General features: G+C 36.8%; 1 protein-coding gene across 1 annotated transcript in view; it reads right to left on the minus strand.

Annotated features, from left to right (window-relative positions):
• Positions 1 to 8973: 8973 nt before the first annotated feature.
• LOC126967649 (putative metabolite transport protein YwtG) overlaps positions 8974 to 19555 on the minus strand; it is a 74814-nt gene continuing 64232 nt past the window's right edge. Inside the window, exon 9 of the mRNA XM_050812220.1 lies at positions 8974 to 9011. Within this exon, the coding sequence (XP_050668177.1) occupies positions 8995 to 9011 (17 nt within the window). The 3' untranslated portion in view covers positions 8974 to 8994. The remainder of the gene's footprint in view (positions 9012 to 19555) is intronic.

The raw sequence follows: 19555 nt of genomic DNA on the forward strand, positions 1-19555 counted from the left end.
CTAGTTGCTCACGAGTTTTATACCCACTTTTTACAATTGGGAGGAAAATATAAACGTGTGTTGTATAGATATGAAAATTTTATTCGCTCAAGTTTCTTTTTGTACACGCGCCAAATGTAAGGAGATTGATAACACATAGCCATACAGGAATACATCACACATATACATCAAAAATATAATTTAAGTAATAAAATGCATATATTTTATAACTAATTACTGTGAAATTTATTATTTCAAAAATATAATGGGATTTTAAAAGCAAAATTACCTCTTTGTTATTACAAAAAAAAAACTATAGGTATTACCCGGTTAAATTGAAAATGCTCTGTTAACTCTCATATAATTTGCAGTTAGGTACCAACTTAACTTACTAGTGTGTAATATTATTGTGCACGTGTGTTGCTAAATTTACGAGCAAGTGTGTTGAAAAAATATAATGAGAAAATATATGATATGCAATAAATTTGTGCATAAATGAGTCATTAAAATATTATGAAGAACTGATGATACTCAACTATGATAGAGATACACAAATAAAATTTGAAGAACAAAATTTTATGAACGATGCAGGACTCGAACCCACGACCTCCGGCGTTCCGTGCCGGTGCTCTAAACAATTGAGGTAACCGGTCGAGTGACGTATCATTATAAAATCTTGTATGCTTTGGATCCTGTAGATGAAGCCACAACCTGAGCGTTGACCAATTTATTTGTGTATTAATCCTAGAAGTGAGGGTTATCACTTTAAAAATATAACAAATTGTTTAGATTTACAAGAGTGACATCTCAAGTCAATTTCTTTATATGCAAATATTGGGGTTGAGCAGGTTATCAACTGTAAAGTGGATCCTGTAGATGAAGCCACAACCTGAGAGTTGAACAAAGCATACAAGATTTTATAACGATATGTCACTCGTACGGTTGGCTCAGTAGGTTAGAGCACCGGCACGGAACGCCGGAGATCGTGGGTTCGAGTCCCACATTGTTCATAAAATTTTGTTTTCCAAATTTTATTTGTGTATTAATCCTAGAAGTGAGGGTTATCACTTTAAAAATATAACAAATTGTTTATGATACAGATATGTAATAATTAAATTATTAGTAATTGTTTGCATATAACTACTGGCAGGTGAACTTGAGCTTTGAGGCGATGATATGTTGTAAGCTTGAATTACTCTATATCATATCAGGACACTGACCAGTATAAGTACTACTGGGGAGGCTGTTCTATATGTTTGACAGCAAATTTTGTGGCTATTTGAAGCGCCACTTGCGAGCATCCGGAGAACTTATTTTGACGTATAATACAAATAACTGCGACACAAGGGTAACTCTGAAGTATTTTTGCATTTTAAATTAATTTCGTTCGTTTTCTGTGATACGTCAGGAATCAATGTAATAACATACACAATTTTTTTGTTTTTGGAAATAGTTTCCCATTATCAATCGATGTTTGTTTAGCTGAGGTGGTCATCACTAGTTTTAGTACCGCAGGCTCTCGCTATGGCCAACAGCGCCAATGGCGAATATCAAACGGGTAAAAAAGCACTTTAACAGCCTCCAGTCCAGTGGAAAATACATATATCAAAAAAGTCTAAGCAAAATGTACTAATTTAAATTTTAGGATGGTTTTTCACATTATCACGTTGTATTTTATTTATAAAATAATATTTTTTATGGGTTGAGGTCTGGCGATTGTGCAGCCCAGGGCAATACCTGGAGGTTCTCCGTTGCCAAGTATTGACTGGTTCGCCGAGCTGTATGTGAACGCGAATTGCCATGCATTAACGTAAAATCGGAGCCAAAGGTTTGTGCAGATGGATGGTCTGAGAATATCCTCAACGTAATTTGTAGCGTTTATGTTTTCATTTACAAAAACGAGCTCAGTTCGCCTGTTCTTCATAATACCCGCCCATACCATAACTGTTGAGCCGCTCGATGGATGAACTTCCTGAATGCACCTGCACCTTTCAGTATTTCTGGGCCAACGGTACACTCGCACGCTTCTTGTATCAGGCCTAAACCCGAATCATGACCCATTGGAAAGTTTTCCATGTTCTTCGTTTTCTACACCATTAATTTCGACGAGCGCGATTCCCGTGACGTATCGGGCACCTAATTGGGCGTCGAGCTCGTAGGCCGTACTCATGCAGTCGATTTCGCACAGTTTGGGGACTTACATCAACACCACTTGAATTTTGAAGCCTCAAACTTATTTCTCGAGCGGTTAACATCGGCTGGCGTCTTGGAGTCAGTTGTATGTACCGGTCTTGCCGAGTGGTTTTACTCCTTTTACGGCCTGTATTATTCTAGCGCTGCCAAAGACGACAAATAACACTTCTATGAATGCCAAAATGCCGAGATACCTGAGATTGACTACTTCTCGCTTGTAACGTCCCTACAGCTCTTTGCATTTCATTTGCTGTCAAATGACGTCGCTCCATGACGTAAAGAATATCTAAAAATTCAATTTTTTCTTACTTTATATAAATGGTTGGTAATATTATAAAGTGAAGACTAAACGTAGCAATAAAAACGCACTTAAATTCAAACAAATTGATTTATCTTTTAATTTTCATTTAATTTTATGAAAAAAAAGCAAAACATAATCGAATTTTTTTTTACAACCAGCCAGTATGTCCTCAATAACAAAAAAGTTTACAAACCTATGCACTTTGAGTGATTAAATATTTAGAAATTAGTTAATATAAATGGTGAATTTGTAATATCATGCATGTTGCTTAGACTTTTTTGATGTGTGTAGTAGAGGTCAGTGCTTCAGGAATACTGCAGTAGTCAGTATGTCGTTTCATGTAATTGCGCAGTCAAATGCCAGACATCAACGTTATGAAGACAAATATTTCACATTTTCCCGTGATGGCAGGTGGTAAAATACTTCTACTGTTATCAATCTGAATGATTTCTCTTACGTAACATATAGCATAGACTATAGAGGGTATAAAAGTAGCCCGTCTTGAAGTCAAGCCAATCGGATTGGCTTGAAGTGAAACATTCCGTCGCCTTATTGAACCAATTGAGGCCAATTTAGCTTTCCTATTCAGATTGCCACGAATGTGAACATCGTTCGATTTATCAATATAGAGTGTTTTTAAATTGAGGGGTTACTTTAGTAGTGAATACACAATTCAGTTTTCTAATTTTGAGATTAAACTTGACTAAACTTAGCGCAACACATTCCAAAACATTACAAAAAACAATTCGATTTTTATAAAAGTTTGTCCCTATTCTCGTCTACATAGAAGAAGATTAGAAACATACCCAGTGCTGTTATCTGCAAGGCAATAATATTTTATAAATGTAGACAACCTTCAGCTGTCATTATCATCATCCACTAAACAACAGTGTACTCAATATTCCTTCTACCGGTAGCTCAGTGGAGATAATTGTAAAACATCATTTGAAATTCCCTCATCACTTTTAAAAACTTGTAACTTGTCTACAGAGATAAGCCCACCTTTAACGTCATTAATAAATCAGTTTTTAGGGTCGGGTGAATTTTATGACCTCCAATACGTGTAGTGATACGATTTAAAAAAAATAGATGCATCTATAGACCCATTGCTCTTCTGTTAGCCATAATTGTTGTAATAACTATGTAGAGAAAAATAATTAATCGGATTTAGAAAAGACTGATCAACTTTATTATCAGATTATACCTTCGTACAGGAAGCACTAGAAAATTTAAGAAACAAAGCATTATTTGAATATTCCTTGATTTAACTAAGGCATTTGATAACGTTGATTTAAAATAATCATTATTTATGTAGAGCTGGTACTCTTGGTAAGGATAACATTTGGTTTCAATCATATTTAAATAAGCTAACTCGCTATGTGCAAATCAAGTATAATAATGATGAAACGGGAATAATAGAAAAAAAACCTGTCACGATTTAAATTGGGCTCCACCCCCCAAGGTAGTGTGCTCCGTCCTATTTTTTATATTCGTAAATCAACTACCTAAATAGCTCGAAACATGTGGGTGCTTTAGGCAGAAATTTTTTTATTACTGTTTTTAGCATCAGATTGTTTTAATGAAAACAATAATTATATCAAATTCAATTAATATCATCATGATTGATTATTACAATTCCCGCAATACAATCAATTATGTCATACACGTTCACATCACATCAGAACAGGGAAACTTGTACGCAATACAATTATTACTTAACTAATACGACAGTATATGGGGAATTGCTCCGAGAGAATATTGAAATATACATTATTCCAATCGTAATTACCTTATCTGAAGGGCGAACACGTTTGACGTCTTGTTATTAATAAACGGGGTGAACATCAGAAGACTTTGTACACCAAATAACAAAGAACGAGCAAAATACAAATATGTTAAGGAGTGTGTTCGCTGATTTTATGAAATGCAGCAAAATAATGGTTTTACTTAAGACAGGAAGTCTTTTCATGCTGCTGAATTTAGGCATTTGCATTGCTCCATAGCAATATACCATAGGACATAGTTCTATGAAAATAACTGAAATCCCAGGTTGTATCCCATGTTGTCAGGTCCATAACTCAGCTACTTATATTATAGAAAATATAATAAAGATGCCGCAAAAATGTATAACACAAGCATTCTATTCAAATGTTAGCTGTGTAATCTGAATCTATGCGGGTGTATTGAGAGCAGCCGTCGCACCAAATGTAATAAAATTACACAAAAAGTTCAACCTGGTCATGATGCTTTTTCTATATTTGATTTTCTGCTGAAGCGGCAGGCTAGTATTAGAAGAGTCAACAACATAATAAGAACAACATAATAACCTTTTGTGAGAAGCAAACATCGCTAAAAGCTTTTGAATGTTTTGCAACAATACTCAAGGCTGCGTCTTTTTAAGTAGAGTTTAACAGTAAAATTATCTGTTTTTTAAGCTATTGCATAGCTTCTATTGCGGGCCTTGAGCGTGGAGACCAAATCCAGAAATTCCGTAACGAAAATAACCTAACACTTACTTACTAGATGTATATAGATATTTCGCCACGGTCATTTCAGTTGCCGTGGAACAGCGGTTATATCTTTTTGTGCAGAAGGTCCCAGGTTCGAGCCTGGGGTACGTCTTGATTTTTATTTAATTTCTTTATTTTTTTTTATCAGGTATTTTTATTTTTATGACATGCATTTTTATTTAGTTTCACCTGTCCCGTTGTGTGTCTGTAATCAAATATTGCAAGTAAAATTTTACTCACTTCCCGTTTGCTTTTTTTTTTGTTAATTAATTTTATTAAAAAAAATACTGCATAAATAAAATAAATAAATAATTATAATTGCATAAGTTGATAAAAAATGCTATGAAATAGCTTTACCGCGGCAGTCCCCGAGTGCCACACGTCTTTTATTTTTTATTTTTGAATAAATAAATAATAAATTTATACTTTGATGTAATAATTCTGTTGCAATTTAACTTAACGTTTGTTATTGTGTTCGTTCGTTAGGAACTGTCTAATATTGCTACTAAAAAATTTATCTTATGTTATTATCAAATGATTGAAATGATAATTTATAATGTTTTAATGCGTTCTTACTTACTAGACTCTAGTTTGGCTTGCTAATATAGATTGTTAATTTTCGTTTTCTAAGCTTTAATTTTGTTCTTTTTTAGTTTCAAAGTTAGCATAAAAAAGTATGTTAACGTTAGATGTACTTTCTTACGTAATAAGGCACTTACTGCCCGTCTGCAAAGCGAATTATCCTGGTGATGCTTGTCGAAGAGAGAAGATTACTTGGGTAAGGTTTTCAACTTAGTCGTGGTTTCATAAACAGACACCGTCTTTCATATATGCAGGATTTTTTACATAGTGATATAACCTCCACTGATTATTTTTATTTGAAATATCCTCTATATAGAAAGAATAGTCCTCTATATATTTAAAAAGTATTTATTATTAGTTCAACTTGCAATATAATGTGCATAGAATCTACGGTGAACAATTTGCTATTGCGTGCAAAATTTTACAAAATATGAATATGAAAATTTTTCATTAATTCAAAATTTTTGCCCACCTTCAAATGTCTCTTTAAACTTATACCATATCCTCCTCGGAATCACATTGGAAATTATATTTATAACCGCAAGGGAAAGCCGTTTATAATTAATGATAATCGAATAACGTAATTATTGAGGTGACAACCTTGACTTTCTTTGTGTGACAAAGGGTGACTTCAAAACTTTGATTTTGACATGTGACACGGGTATTCAATTAAACGTAGATTGTACTCCGTATTGGCTTCTGATGCCTGTGGATTGTTGCGGTTCTATATGTAATACCATCTGACACAAATTTTAGCCCAAAGGCAACTTACACAAAGGTATTTATACAAAATGCTGCCATTTCTCAATTAACATTAATTGCATCTACAAATATCTTTGTCGGGGATCCAGTGCTTTGTGAACGGCTCGATCACCTGGCGTTGCCTAGAGAGGTCGCTTCATTGTGTGTCTTCATTACTACGGGGAGTGTTCCGAAGAGCTGTTTAACCTGATTACTGCCGCCGAATTCCACCTTCGCACGACACGCCACAAGTTAGGATATCAATCCCACCATCTGGATGTGTGGCGGTCCTCCACAGTGTGGTTTTCAAGGAACGTTAATCCACGTACAACAAAGCTCTGAAATGAGCTTCCTTGTGCGGTGTTTGGAGGCGATAAGACATGGATACCTTCAAAAAAAACCACGTGACCCTTCCGTAACGGCCGGCTTCTGTAACTCCTCTGGTGTTGCAAGAGAATATGGGCGGCGGTGATCACTTAACACCAGGTGACTCTGGTTTGTCCTTCTTTTACATAAAAAAATATTCATTTTTTACCCAGAAATTAGTGATAGTAAAAATTTTAATAGAAAATGAATAAATAAAAACGGAGGTAGAATCACTTACCTTCTATTACTCTTAACTACTGACTATTGTCAAGGAGAAACTTTGTAGTTTTCTTAATTCTTCAGTTGCGTAAGTTATGCAAAGTTTTAGTGATCCCTTAAACTTCGCTCGAGCCTTTGAAAGATGAAGTTTTTATATTATTAAGATAGTTTAACTTGTAGTGCTTCTGATATGCTTAGTACTTATAATGTTATTGTTAGATGTTATCACTCTTGTGAAGACAGAAAAATCTGTGGACATGAATTTGTTTCACCGAATGTTCTTTTTGTAAGTAATGACATTATGATTTAGAGCAGGAGCAGATACTATACTGGTCGAAGTATTAAGCGACATTATCTTCGCTTTTTTTATGGAAGAGAGGTCAAACGCGCGTACGGGTCACCTGGTATTAAGTGATCACCGCCGCCACATTCTCTTGCAACACCAGAGGAACCAAAAGAGTGCTGCCAACCCTTTAAAAAAGTGTACGTTATTTTTTGTAGGTACCCATGTCGTATCATTCTGGAAACACCAAACAAGAAAGCTCATTCCACAGCATGATCGTACAACTTGTGACATTTTTCATCATTCAAGGCTACTGGAAACCCAAGCGCTGGCAGCTATTTCGGCCAACGGATCAGCCTTGCTTTCAAACGCGGTAATGCTGCCAGTATTCTTAGTACGCTTCCACGTAATGATAGTTTTAATTTTATGTAGTCGTAATATTGTAAATATAGTTATAAGATTTGTTTTGTTTGAATATTGTTACGTTTACGATTATTGTTATTTTTGGAGTCGGTGTCAGTCAGGTAGGTTTGAAACTACATGTAGTACAATAGGTGAGATGAGACCGAAAAAATAAATTAGTGAGTTTTAATTTCAGATCCGAGAATCAGAATTTTTTGTGCTCTGTGCTCATAGAGAATTACCTAATAGTTAGTAAACCTTCGTGTGATAGGCCTGCGCGTTAGTAGTGCTCTCTGGGTTTCCACGGAAGACCAGCGTTGTGGATTCTTTCGAAACCACTACAATGCTGAGTTGGGGGCCCATTGGCGTCATTATTATTAGTTATTAATTAGAATAGTATAACTTTAAGAACTATTATCAGATTGTATAATGACGTCAATTTTCTTTCTTTTTTTCATTCTTTCTTACTAGTATATAATTTTATCAAGTACACAGATAGTTGCGAGAGACTTAGGTTAGGCTCCAGCAAAGCCATAGGAATCCAGGTTTTTCTACTTCTTTTCTCTAAATAATGTTATGTTAATGTTTCAAAATAATAATAATATTGACACACTTTTACACAAACTATCTTGCCCCAATCTAGGCCTAGCCTATAGGCTAGGCCTGGTTAGTACAGTATGGGTACAAGACAACGATATATTTAATACAATATACTTACATAAACATACATAAATACATATAAAAATCCATGACTCGAACCCGGGACCTCAAGCTTAGTATGCAGGGTCACTAACCACTGAGCCTTATGGGTCGTTAAAATATTCTATTCTAGAATCCTAAAGTTACTGTATATATTCAGGTAGATTATAATACCACATTTTCTGGTGACGAAGGTATTTAACCAGTGTGTGTTGCCAGTGATGACTTACGGTACGCGGACGTGGTGGCTAACTATGGGCCTGTTGAGAATCTTATGGTCGCTCAGAGGGCAATGGAGAGGGCTATGCTTGGAATTTCCCTTCGAGATCGAATCAAAAATAAGAAGATCCGTAGGAGAACCAAAGTTACCGACATAGTACAAATGATTGCGAAACTGGAAGTGGCAGTGGGCAGAGCACATAGTTCTACGGACAGATTGTCGAAAAGTACTCGAATGGTGACCACGTACCGGAAGACGCATTACTGGTAGGCTCCCACAAGATGGACCGACGATCTGGTCAAGATACAGGACCGATCGTCATGAAAATCTTTGGGGGAAGCCTTCGTCCAGCAGTGGACGTCTTTCGGCTGATGATGATAGATAATTGATATAGGAATACAAAAAATCTATATGTAAATGAAAAAATATATGACTTAAAAAGTCTAATCAATTATAAATTTAAGAGCAAAACTAAAAGTGTCGTTAATACGGCTTTATTTCACATTTTCAATATAGGTATCCGTTTCAGCTGTTGCTCAATTTGTTTTGTAGTCTTATCTTTGATGTCGGGAACTGCCATGAGACAGTAGACTGCGGCCAATAAGTTGATACCAGCAAATGTGTAAAACAGTGCATGTACTCCCATCAGGTCCTCGAAATATTTGATGGTGTGAATATGAACCAAGCGGAGTATTTCTGAGTATGTGTAGGTGAATCCTAGAAGCGTTGCGGCGACCTGAAATATAGTTTCAGTTATTTAATTGTATCAGGGTTGTAGAATTAGGTGTAAGTGATCACCGCCGCCCACATTCTCGCACCACACCAGAGGAATCGCAGGAGCGTTGCCGACCTTTAAGGAAGGTATACGCGCTATTGTTAGAGGAACCCATGTCGTATCGTCCCAGAAACATAAGGAAGCTCATTCAGCTCTGTAGTACGTGGAAGAAAGATTATTGAAAATCGCACTGGGAGGACCGCCTTACATCCAGATGGTGGAGATGATATTCTTATTTGTGGCGTGTCGTTTCAGGGATCAGGTGAAACAGCTCTTCGGAACTCTCACTCTCCGTGATAAATGCTTTGGAAGACACACAATTAAGCAACGTCTCTACGCAACGCTAAGTGATCCAGCCGCTATCAGAGCACAGGGTCCCCGACAATTTGAACTGCTCTACGAAGTGATATAGCCGTGATAGACATGCTGCCTTGCAGCAGATTAATAGACTACCAACGAGTAAGTAGTGATTTAGTATAAATTGGAACGGTGGATGTGAAATGTCGCATAAATATGGAGTATTTCCAGAACTTTGGTCAAATTTAACTTCAAGTAGTTATACTTTAAAATTGGATTTAAAATGACTTATTGAATGTACCTACCAACGGAAGCAAGTAATTCTGGGCATATTATTGGTATTATTAAATAAAATATCGTTACAAAACAATATCGTACTTACTACTGAGAGCGGTCACTCCATTTCCACATTTATCTGTGATATTAAGAAAGTGATTTATGTTATAATAACCTTTACCACACAAACGTGTTTAACAATTCTTTTAGGGTATGTTCCGATATGCACTGCGACCACTGTTCAGTGTGACGTCAATTTAGTATACCGTAAAGCCGTTCCTTTATAGCCAGTTATTTTTTTATTTTTTTTTATTTCTTAAATTGAATTTATTATACTGGTTACTATTTAAAACGGAACGCAATCCCGTATACTGTCAGCCACATTTTTTGACGCAGCATTTAAATGAGTGTATTAAAGTTTTCTAGTTCATTAAAGAAAACTGTTGTTGGAGTACTGTCAAATTAAAAATATTTGGGATAAAACTGAAGTATTGTTTATAAAACGTTAGGCACTCGAGTGGTTTTGACTGATCACGTGATCATAGTACTGCGAATACCTTACCTCGAAAACGTTAGTGCTCACAGTAGAAGATGGCGGCGATTTATGTCGTCATATATTTCCCTAGGGTACTGCGGCAGTATACTGGCAGTCCATAACGGAACGAATTTTTGTACAGTGATAGAACTGTGCAGTACTCGCAGTGCATATCGGAACATACTTGCATTTTGTAATACATTCGTACTCGTACATTACGGAACCGATTTTAAAATTTGAATGGAATATGAAAATTTCAACAATAACTGCAGTTTAGTCCAAATTAAGAGATAATATAATAGATTTTATTTCGTTTGATGACAACTTTTATATGAGAAAAATTTATGACGCACAGTTTGACTGTAAAGCTAAAATATTAAAATATTAAAATATTAAAATATTACATGAACAAGGAACAAAATAATTTTCTGTAATGATGTACCTAGTAATTGAAATTTTATTTTTTTTTTGTTTTAACGGGCGTACGGGTCACCTGGTGTTGATTGATCACCGCCGCCCACAATCTCTTGCAACACCAGAGGAATCACAGGAGCCTTGCCGGCCCTTAAAGAAGGTGTACGCGCTTTTTTTGAAGGTACTTATGTCGTATCGTCCCGGAAACCCTGCACAAGGAAGCTCATTCCACAGCGTGTAGAAAGCTCCTTGAAAACCGCTTTGTGGAGGACCGCCACACATCCAGATGGTGGGGATGATATTCTAATTTGTGGCGTGTCGTGCGAAGGTGGAATTCGGCGGCAGGGATCAGGTTAAATAACTCTTCGGAACCACAGGGAGTAGGTAAATGCGGTAGAAGACACACAATGAGGCGACATCTCTGCGCAATGCCAAGTGATCCAGCCTGTGAACTCTGTGAACAGAGCATTGGGTCCCCGACAATTCGAGCTGCTCTACGTTGCACGCGGTCAAATGGATCGAGCTGATACTGGGGTGCGCCAGACCAGAGATGACAGCAATACTCCATGTGTGACCGGACCTGCGCTTTGTAGAGCGCTACAATGTGGGCCTGCTTTGAAGTATTACCGTGCTCTATTAATGATGCCCAGCTTCTTCGAAGCCAATTTGGCTTTGCCCTCCAGATGGCCACGGAATTAGCAATTGCTCAAGATTTCGAGACCCAGTATTCTGATACTAGGCGAGGCTTTAAGGGAAGTATTGTCGAAGAGCGGTGACACGGCAAATGGGGTGTTTTTAGTGATAAACTCGCATACTTGAGTCTTCTGGGGGTTAAATTGGATAAGGTTCAATTTACCCCATTCCGCGAATTTCTCAAGAAAGGCACAGGTTGACGATTTCCCGAGAGAGACCTGCATAGCAATGTATGTTGAAGGTCTCCAACATATCATTGATATGCAGAAGAAACAGCGTGGGATATAGCACACAGCCTTGGGGCACACCAGCGTTGACGGGCTTTGGGTTCGAGCAATATTCATCGACATGTATGCTGCGCCCAGTGAGGAAGCTGGAGGTCCACTTGCATAAGCTCTCGGGAATCCCAAATGGTGGAAGTTTTAAGAGGAGCGCCTTGTGCCATACTTGATCAAAGGCCTTTGCTATATCCAGGCTAACTGCCAGGCCTTCCCCCTTGCTTTCAATAGCCGCCGCCCATCTATATGTTAGGTATACCAGAAGATCACCTGCTGAGCGACCATGGCGAAAGCCGTACTGGCGGTCATTGATCAACTGGTGACCCTCTAGGTATATCAAGAGCTGGCGGTTAATTATTTTTATTGTCTCCTTTTTTTTGGATCGGATGGACAATGGCTGACTTGCATGAGTCAGGGACTACGCCTTTTGAATAAGAGTGCCGGAATAAACTCGTTAGTACCGGCGTCAACTCAGGGGCACACTTTCTAAGCACGATTGGAGAAATGCCATCCGGCCCGCTAGACTTCCTGACGTCCAACGAAAACAGAGCTCGCCGAACAGTTTTCTGTCTGAACTGTACTTGAGGCATTGAGCTGTGACACCGCGGGATGGTCGGCGGTGTGTTTCCGTTGTCGTCAAAAGTCGAGTTGGAGGCGAAAAGAGCGCACAGTAGATCGGCTTTCTCTTTTGCTGTATGGGCCAGGGTGTCATTTCTCATGCGCAAGGGCGGCAGAGACAGCTGGTTGAAGTTACCAAGAGCAGCTAACGACAACGACCAGAACTTGAGTGTTCCAGTCGGGTAACTGGAAAGCTGCTCGCCGATTTTGACAACGTGCTTCGATTTCGCTCGGGCAATTTGCCACTTAAAGAATCTGGAAACACGGGTATATTTCCTCTTTAGAACCTTGCAGTTTGGATCCTTTAAGCTCAGCGCCGCAATCCAAGTTTGATACGCCTGTTTTTTGTTGTCAGATGCTGCTTTGAATGACGCATGGAACCAGGCCTGTGATCTGCCACCGATCTGTACCGCAGAGCTTGGTATAAAAATATCCATGCCCTGCAGTATCACATCGGCGAATAGAATAGAATAGAAACACTTTTTTTTAGGAATAAAAACTCATACCTTCAATTTACAGTATAAATCTTAAAATTATAAATTTAATGAAATGAATAACGAAAATTATTAATCTATAACAAATTTTTACGATGGCTTTTCATAAAACCAGATTTTTGTATTATAAACGGAATAGTATCTGCTGGGTCAGCTAGTTAGTATAAACAGTGCAATATAATCGCGACATGTGAACATACGTATAGAACTACTTAGCCTTATCCATAAAAAATAAATTAAAAATAAAACTACATTATTAATACATCCAAATAAATCAACTTTCCATAACATCATTTCGAAACAACCTGTAAGTAATCTAGTAGCCCCGAAACCTACTTCTTCTACGCCGTAGCCTTCAGAACTCGTAGTTGAATAAACGCCCACATAAGGATGATAAAATTTTTGTTTTGTATAAATCTATAATTTGTTTGCTTGAAGATTTCAATTATTTTATTAGTGATGGTAGTTACGCCCTGCCCATTACAATGCAGTGCCGCTCAGGATTCTTGAAATACCCAAAAAATTCTGAGCGGCACTACAACTCCGCTCGTCACGTTGAGGCTTAAGATGTTAAGTCTCATTTGCCCATAAATTCACTAGCTACGGCGCCCTTCAGACCGAAATACAGTAATGCTTACGAGTTACTGCTTCACGGCAGAAATAAGTGCCTTCTGTATTTTAATATTAAAACAAGGAAATCATATCTAAAATTTACCTCAAAGTTTAGCATTTCAACCATAATTACTATTGGTAGAGCCCACACCATTCCGTAGGCGAAGACCAATATGCCCAATGACGTCACCGGCAGCCATCTTGTTGACGTCACGGTTAGATCAGCTTGCGTGAATACAGCCACCACTCCCATCGAGACAACCATTAGTGCGTAGCCGAAAGTTAGCAAATACTGTATTTGGATAATTAATATGGATTAATTATGTACCTAAAACATTTTGATACGGAGAATTGAATGACCTTGTTTGTTCTGAGCACATTAAGGCTAATCAACAACTTCAAAAAAGCAGCCAAGTGTGAGTTGGACTCGCCCATGAAGGGTTCCGTAGTAACTTTGTTCAATGTTTAAATATTAGTGTATTTTTTGTCAATTAAGTTATTGATATAAGATTTATGAAGCATTAAAAAAAGCTACTCACTAGATCTCGTTCAAACCAATTTTCACTGGAAGTCTGCATGGTAATGTACTTCATATATTTTTTAAGTTTTATTATTCTCTTATTTTAGAAGTTACAGGGGGGACGCACATTTTAGCACTTTGGAAGTTTAGAAAAAAATTATATTATAAACATCAATATCATTTTTGAAAAAACTTGATTGAATTTGTTTTATTTTCTTTTTTTGTGTGAAAATCTTAATGTGGTTCACAGAATACATCTACTTACCAAGTTTTAACAGAATTGAATTTTCCAACTCCCGGAGCACTTTCTCTATTATTTAATAAACAATTTGTAATATTTTAGGGTGATATCCTCACTTCTGGGATTAAATTCACACACAAAATTTATGACAGATCGAATCTCGCATCGACTCGAACCCACCACTCGCATTCCGTGCGAGCGCTCTTCCACTGAGCCAACCGTTCGAGTGACGTATCGTTCATAATTCTTGATATGAACGCCGAAAAGAGGTCTCCGTGCCGCCTATATTGTATGTAGCCTAGTGCTTATAGTTACAAACTTTCTTAGGGTTAGTATCACGATTTTGAATTAGTTCACAAATATAGTTCATAAAAAAATATTTAAATATTTGTAAAACGATTGTGGTTATTTTTATCGCTATATTTTAACAAAAGAATCAAATTTTGATATTTTAAGTAATTTGGCGTTAATTCTCGGATAATATAAAAATGGACCGTAAATTTTTATGATGGGATTTATCTAGCGTTTGTGCCTTAAGTTTGTATGTAAATTATTTTATTTAAAATGAAAGGCTTAGATTAAGGATTGGTCTCCGCTGCGCTCCAAGTAGATACCGTACTACCTAAGAACAATAGCTTTCTTATTACGGCAACTTTATAGTGTAGTGTGTATTGGCTATTTGTAAAGATGCTTGTGTGGGTGACATCTTCCAAATTTTGTAACTTATTAAATAATATTAATTTAACTAATTAATAAACTTTATTAACCTAAGATTCAGTTCAGATGCTTCATAATTAAAAAAATATATATTTAAATAAGCTTATAGTAGAATACTTACTTTTCTCTCAAAAAAATTGATAAGTACCACAGTGGTGGTACCACCAGTAAACATTGAAAGTGGTATCAGAATATTTTTTGGATCAGTCTGTGTTTTAAGTTGGATGAGTGTCTTGTTCTGGTCCAAGAATATGACTTAGTCACAAAGAATGGTAACAGAGTACCGGACGAAACCTATTTTCATTGAGTCGAGCCATATTTTATTTTTCACTGAAAACAAGGTAATTATTACAGAAAATTTTGAATCAATTTATTCTTGGATTTTGCTACTTTTGGAACAATCCTTATAACCAACCGTTAGCTAAAAGTCATCAATAAAGCTGGTTAATTAGTTTTCAAAGTTAAACACAAATCTAAATGTAAATACCTAAGTATGAGAAAAAAAAACACACATTCAAAAAATTATCACGAAAAACATGTGACGTATTCTGTTGATTTTATTTGATTAATTTTTAGTTTATCGCCCCTCGTCCCTCATTCTACGAGAACAATTGGAATTTTACATTGATACATTTATATTATCAATACGTAATGTGTAATTTTTTTATGACGATAAAAGACGAGACGAGCAGGAAGTTCAGCTGGTGGTAATTGATACGCCCTGCCCATTACCGCTGTGGATTCTTGTAAAACCAAAAAACGCTGAACTCTTCACCTTGAGACATAAGATGTTAAGCCTCATTTGCCCAGTAATTTCACTAGATACGGCGCCCTTTAGACCAAAACACAATAATGTGTACACATTACTGCTCCACGGCAGAAATAGGCGCCGTTGTGGTACCCATAATCTAGCCGGCATCCTGTGCAAAGCCAGCTACTGGTAGAATTCATTTATTCCTATTCCACTGAGAGGTTATTATTAAATTGCAAAGCTTATAACGCAGTAAATCTCCTGTTTTCCACTTTACTGAAATCACTCTTTTTCGTAATTAAATGTAGTTAGCAATGAGGTGAACGTAAAATATAATAAAGTTAATGCAGTTTATAATTCATTTTGTTTTGTTTTTAAGCTTAATGTAGGTATAGAGACGCTTGCGATTTTATTAAACGTAAAGATATAAGCAAACGTCACAGACTTACATATTCTCAAGATCGTTAAATTTCCATTTGATTTAGCTCGTTCACTTTCATCTCTCAGTCTGTTCAGTTCATTCAACACGCTGCTGTCTTCTTCAGTGAGACACTTCAATTTCGCAATGTTTATTTTAGCTTTCTACAACAAACATGACTTTATTTGTACAGGGACATAATGGAGTTTTTATTTTCGAACTTCATCAATTTTGATTTATTTTTTGGCGTTCTCGGGGGATCAAAAGTATCAAAATCATTCAAGGCTTAAATTTTAGATTTGTTATCTTGATCCTTTACAGTTAAAAGTAAAACAAAACCGCTGAAGTAAGAGTTAAACGTCCAATGGTTTCATTATACGTAGGTCACACTAAAAGTTTTGCGTTGCTTATAAAAACAACATGTTATAACAGAAATATTATGTTTATTGCTCTTCAAAATACTCTCCCTTACATGATATTCATTTTTTCATGCGATCGAACCATTTTTTTAAACAGGAGGACCACTAATCTGAAGGCATGTTTTCTACGTGCTGATAGAACGCTATCACTGCCTCTTCGGAATGGGAATTCTGTAACTAGATACAACTATATAACTATTAATATTTGTATTCCGTATTAATCCATCTTATGATTTCATTTTTTAAGAGATGTATGCATAAAGAGAAGAAGATGTTATAATATAAGATATACCGTAAGACGCAGCGTTGGTAGGCCACCCACAAGATGGTCCCAATCGCCGGAACACGTTGGATGAGGGCAGCGCAAGACGGATCGTCGTCGAGATCTTTGAGGGAGGCCTTTGTCCAGTAGTGGACGTCTTCCGGCTGCTGATGATGATGCACGAAAACAGAGAGAGGCTGAATGTTAATGTTTCCAAATGTATATTACTGATGGTTAAAGTCACTTAAACATACTACTAAAGTTGCAAATTAATAATTAATAACGACATGCTTACTCATAACAATTTGTTTGTCTGTAGTTGCTTGCCACTTCTTCAAAAGCTGAAACCTTACCGAAGTGGCGGTAAATATGGGAAGAAAAGAAAACATTTAATATTCATAAGTGTCATTTCCTCGACCAACATGAATAAAGCGATTTTGATTTGATTTGATTTTGTATTGATAATGAGAATGAGTAATCCCAAACACTTATTTTAGGTCTCACTGTAGTTTCATTGATTATCAATTTTTCGCGCACCGTCGTCATTAAACGTTCTGTAAGTAATTAGCAATCTATGTAAAATTCACTTGTCGCACGGATGTAGGTACGCAATGAATTTTCACTGTGATAATCCTTTATTTTATCACAATATTGTAATGTATCTACTAACGCGATCAATACTATCGCTATAAAAATCTTATCGTAATGTATTACTTCAGTTTTTTTTTTATGGAATAGGAGGACAAACGAGCGAACGGGTCGGGTCACCTGGTGTTAATTGATCACCGCCGCTCACATTCTCTTGCAACACCAGAGGAATCACAAGAGCGTTGCCGGCCTTTAAGGAAGGTGTACGCGCTTTTTTTGAAGGTACCCATGTCGTATCGTCCCGGAAACACCGCACAAGGAAGCTCATTTCACAGCTTCGTAGTACGAGGGAGAAAGCTCCTTGAAAACCGCACTGTGGAGGACCGACACACATCCAGATGGTGGCGTTATGACCACACACGTTTCAATCGAGACGGAATAATAAAAGGTTTCATGCGAATCACAGGTGTTAAATACTAGAGAGCAAAAAGGTATTTACTTTTTTTGAAATGAAATGAAATTCTTTATTTTGCTTTGGAATAGGGTATGTCCAGATCTTTAATCTTACAATGTGTCCTCTATCCAGCTTATATTAAAAGCATGCAAACACTTAACACTTATTTAAATATTCATTAATACTACACAAATTATTTTCAAGCAGCAATTTAAAGAGTCTTTGTATAAACATTTTCTTTGACAGTATTTTCAAGTTCTCAGGCAATTTTTTATATAATTTTATGCACACGTCATGGCTAGTTGTAAGAAAAAGCGTTGTTTTAGGACAAACTTTCAAAATCAGTATAGGCGGCTATCTTGTTGCTCTAGCATTCACCTCAACAGCTGACGTGAAAAGATATCTGTGGTTATGTATAAATTTGCAATTTTTAAATTAATCAATTCCATTGTTTCGTTTAGATTGAAATAAAGTCTAACGTGTTATTGTTGCGTTCAGAATACTTTGTTGTCATAGCATCTATTTAGGTAGGATTGGTTGAAGATTTAAGATAATGACAGATGAGAAACAGAAAAGATATTGAAAATCAACGATAAAATTCAAATTAAACTCAGTAATGCCACGAGTAAACTCAGTAACAGTAATGCAATCAAAATATTGCTGGAGATTGTGATATCTCCTTGATTGATTCAATATTTATAAACTAATTCTAATTTGTATAGTCAACATAATATAGTAATCCTATATTGAACATACTTAACTAATACTGGAGACACACACAAGCAGCCTGTGTATTGAATGGAGGCTTTTTTGTTGAATAGGAGCGTATTGGACACCAGATTGTAGATGGTCACCACCGCCTTTCAGGTGCACTTTACTTGAAGGTAAGAATGTCGTTTCACTGTCGTCGTTTGAAGGCAGCTCATTCCACGGTTTGGGTTAACGTGGGTGAGAGTTACTTGGAATTTTCTACTAGCTTCAATTCGCCATTTCTTGAGCCAGTTTTCAATTTTGTCTAGTCCACACTGGAGCTTTTAAGAAGCATGGTTGCAATTATTGTTCATTGCAAGGATAGCTTGGATACTGGTGAAGGGTGCAATGTTGGGATTCGGGGGTTTTAGTCTTTCACAGACAGTTCACGGTATTATGGCCTGTTCAATTCTTCACAATACATTTCAATAAAGTATTTTGCTAAGAGATATCATGTCGCCGCCCAAAACGGTCTGTTTGGTTACTTCAAGACATTCTTATAATGCTCGCTCAGGCAAACCATCCCTTACACAAGACTACGACCAATATTTCACCTGTTCGTCCTCCTTGGCATTACTTCTTTAGAGTTTTGGAGTATACACAATGTCAAACCAACATAACTATTTTCTTCTTGATACTACATAAATACACTTCTTGTTGGCTTATATGGAGGAACCGCAGATAATTTTAAATATTGACTATTTATATTATTACAAAAATTACGTGCAAAGTACCACCCGCATCACGTTGACGTCTGGCATTCCACAACCGCGCGTTTTGCAAGAAATTTCTTGCTTCGCATAGCCACATTTTGTAATCAATTACCGGCTGCGGTTTTCCCGGACGGATACGACTTAGCGACTTTCAAGAAAAGAGCACACTCCCACCTTCAAGGCCGGCAACACATCTCTTGACACCTGATGTTGCGGATGTCCATGGGCGGTTGCC

Source organism: Leptidea sinapis, chromosome 13 (genome assembly GCF_905404315.1).
Source record: "Leptidea sinapis chromosome 13, ilLepSina1.1, whole genome shotgun sequence".
In the NCBI taxonomy this organism is placed as follows: Eukaryota; Metazoa; Arthropoda; class Insecta; order Lepidoptera; family Pieridae; genus Leptidea; species Leptidea sinapis.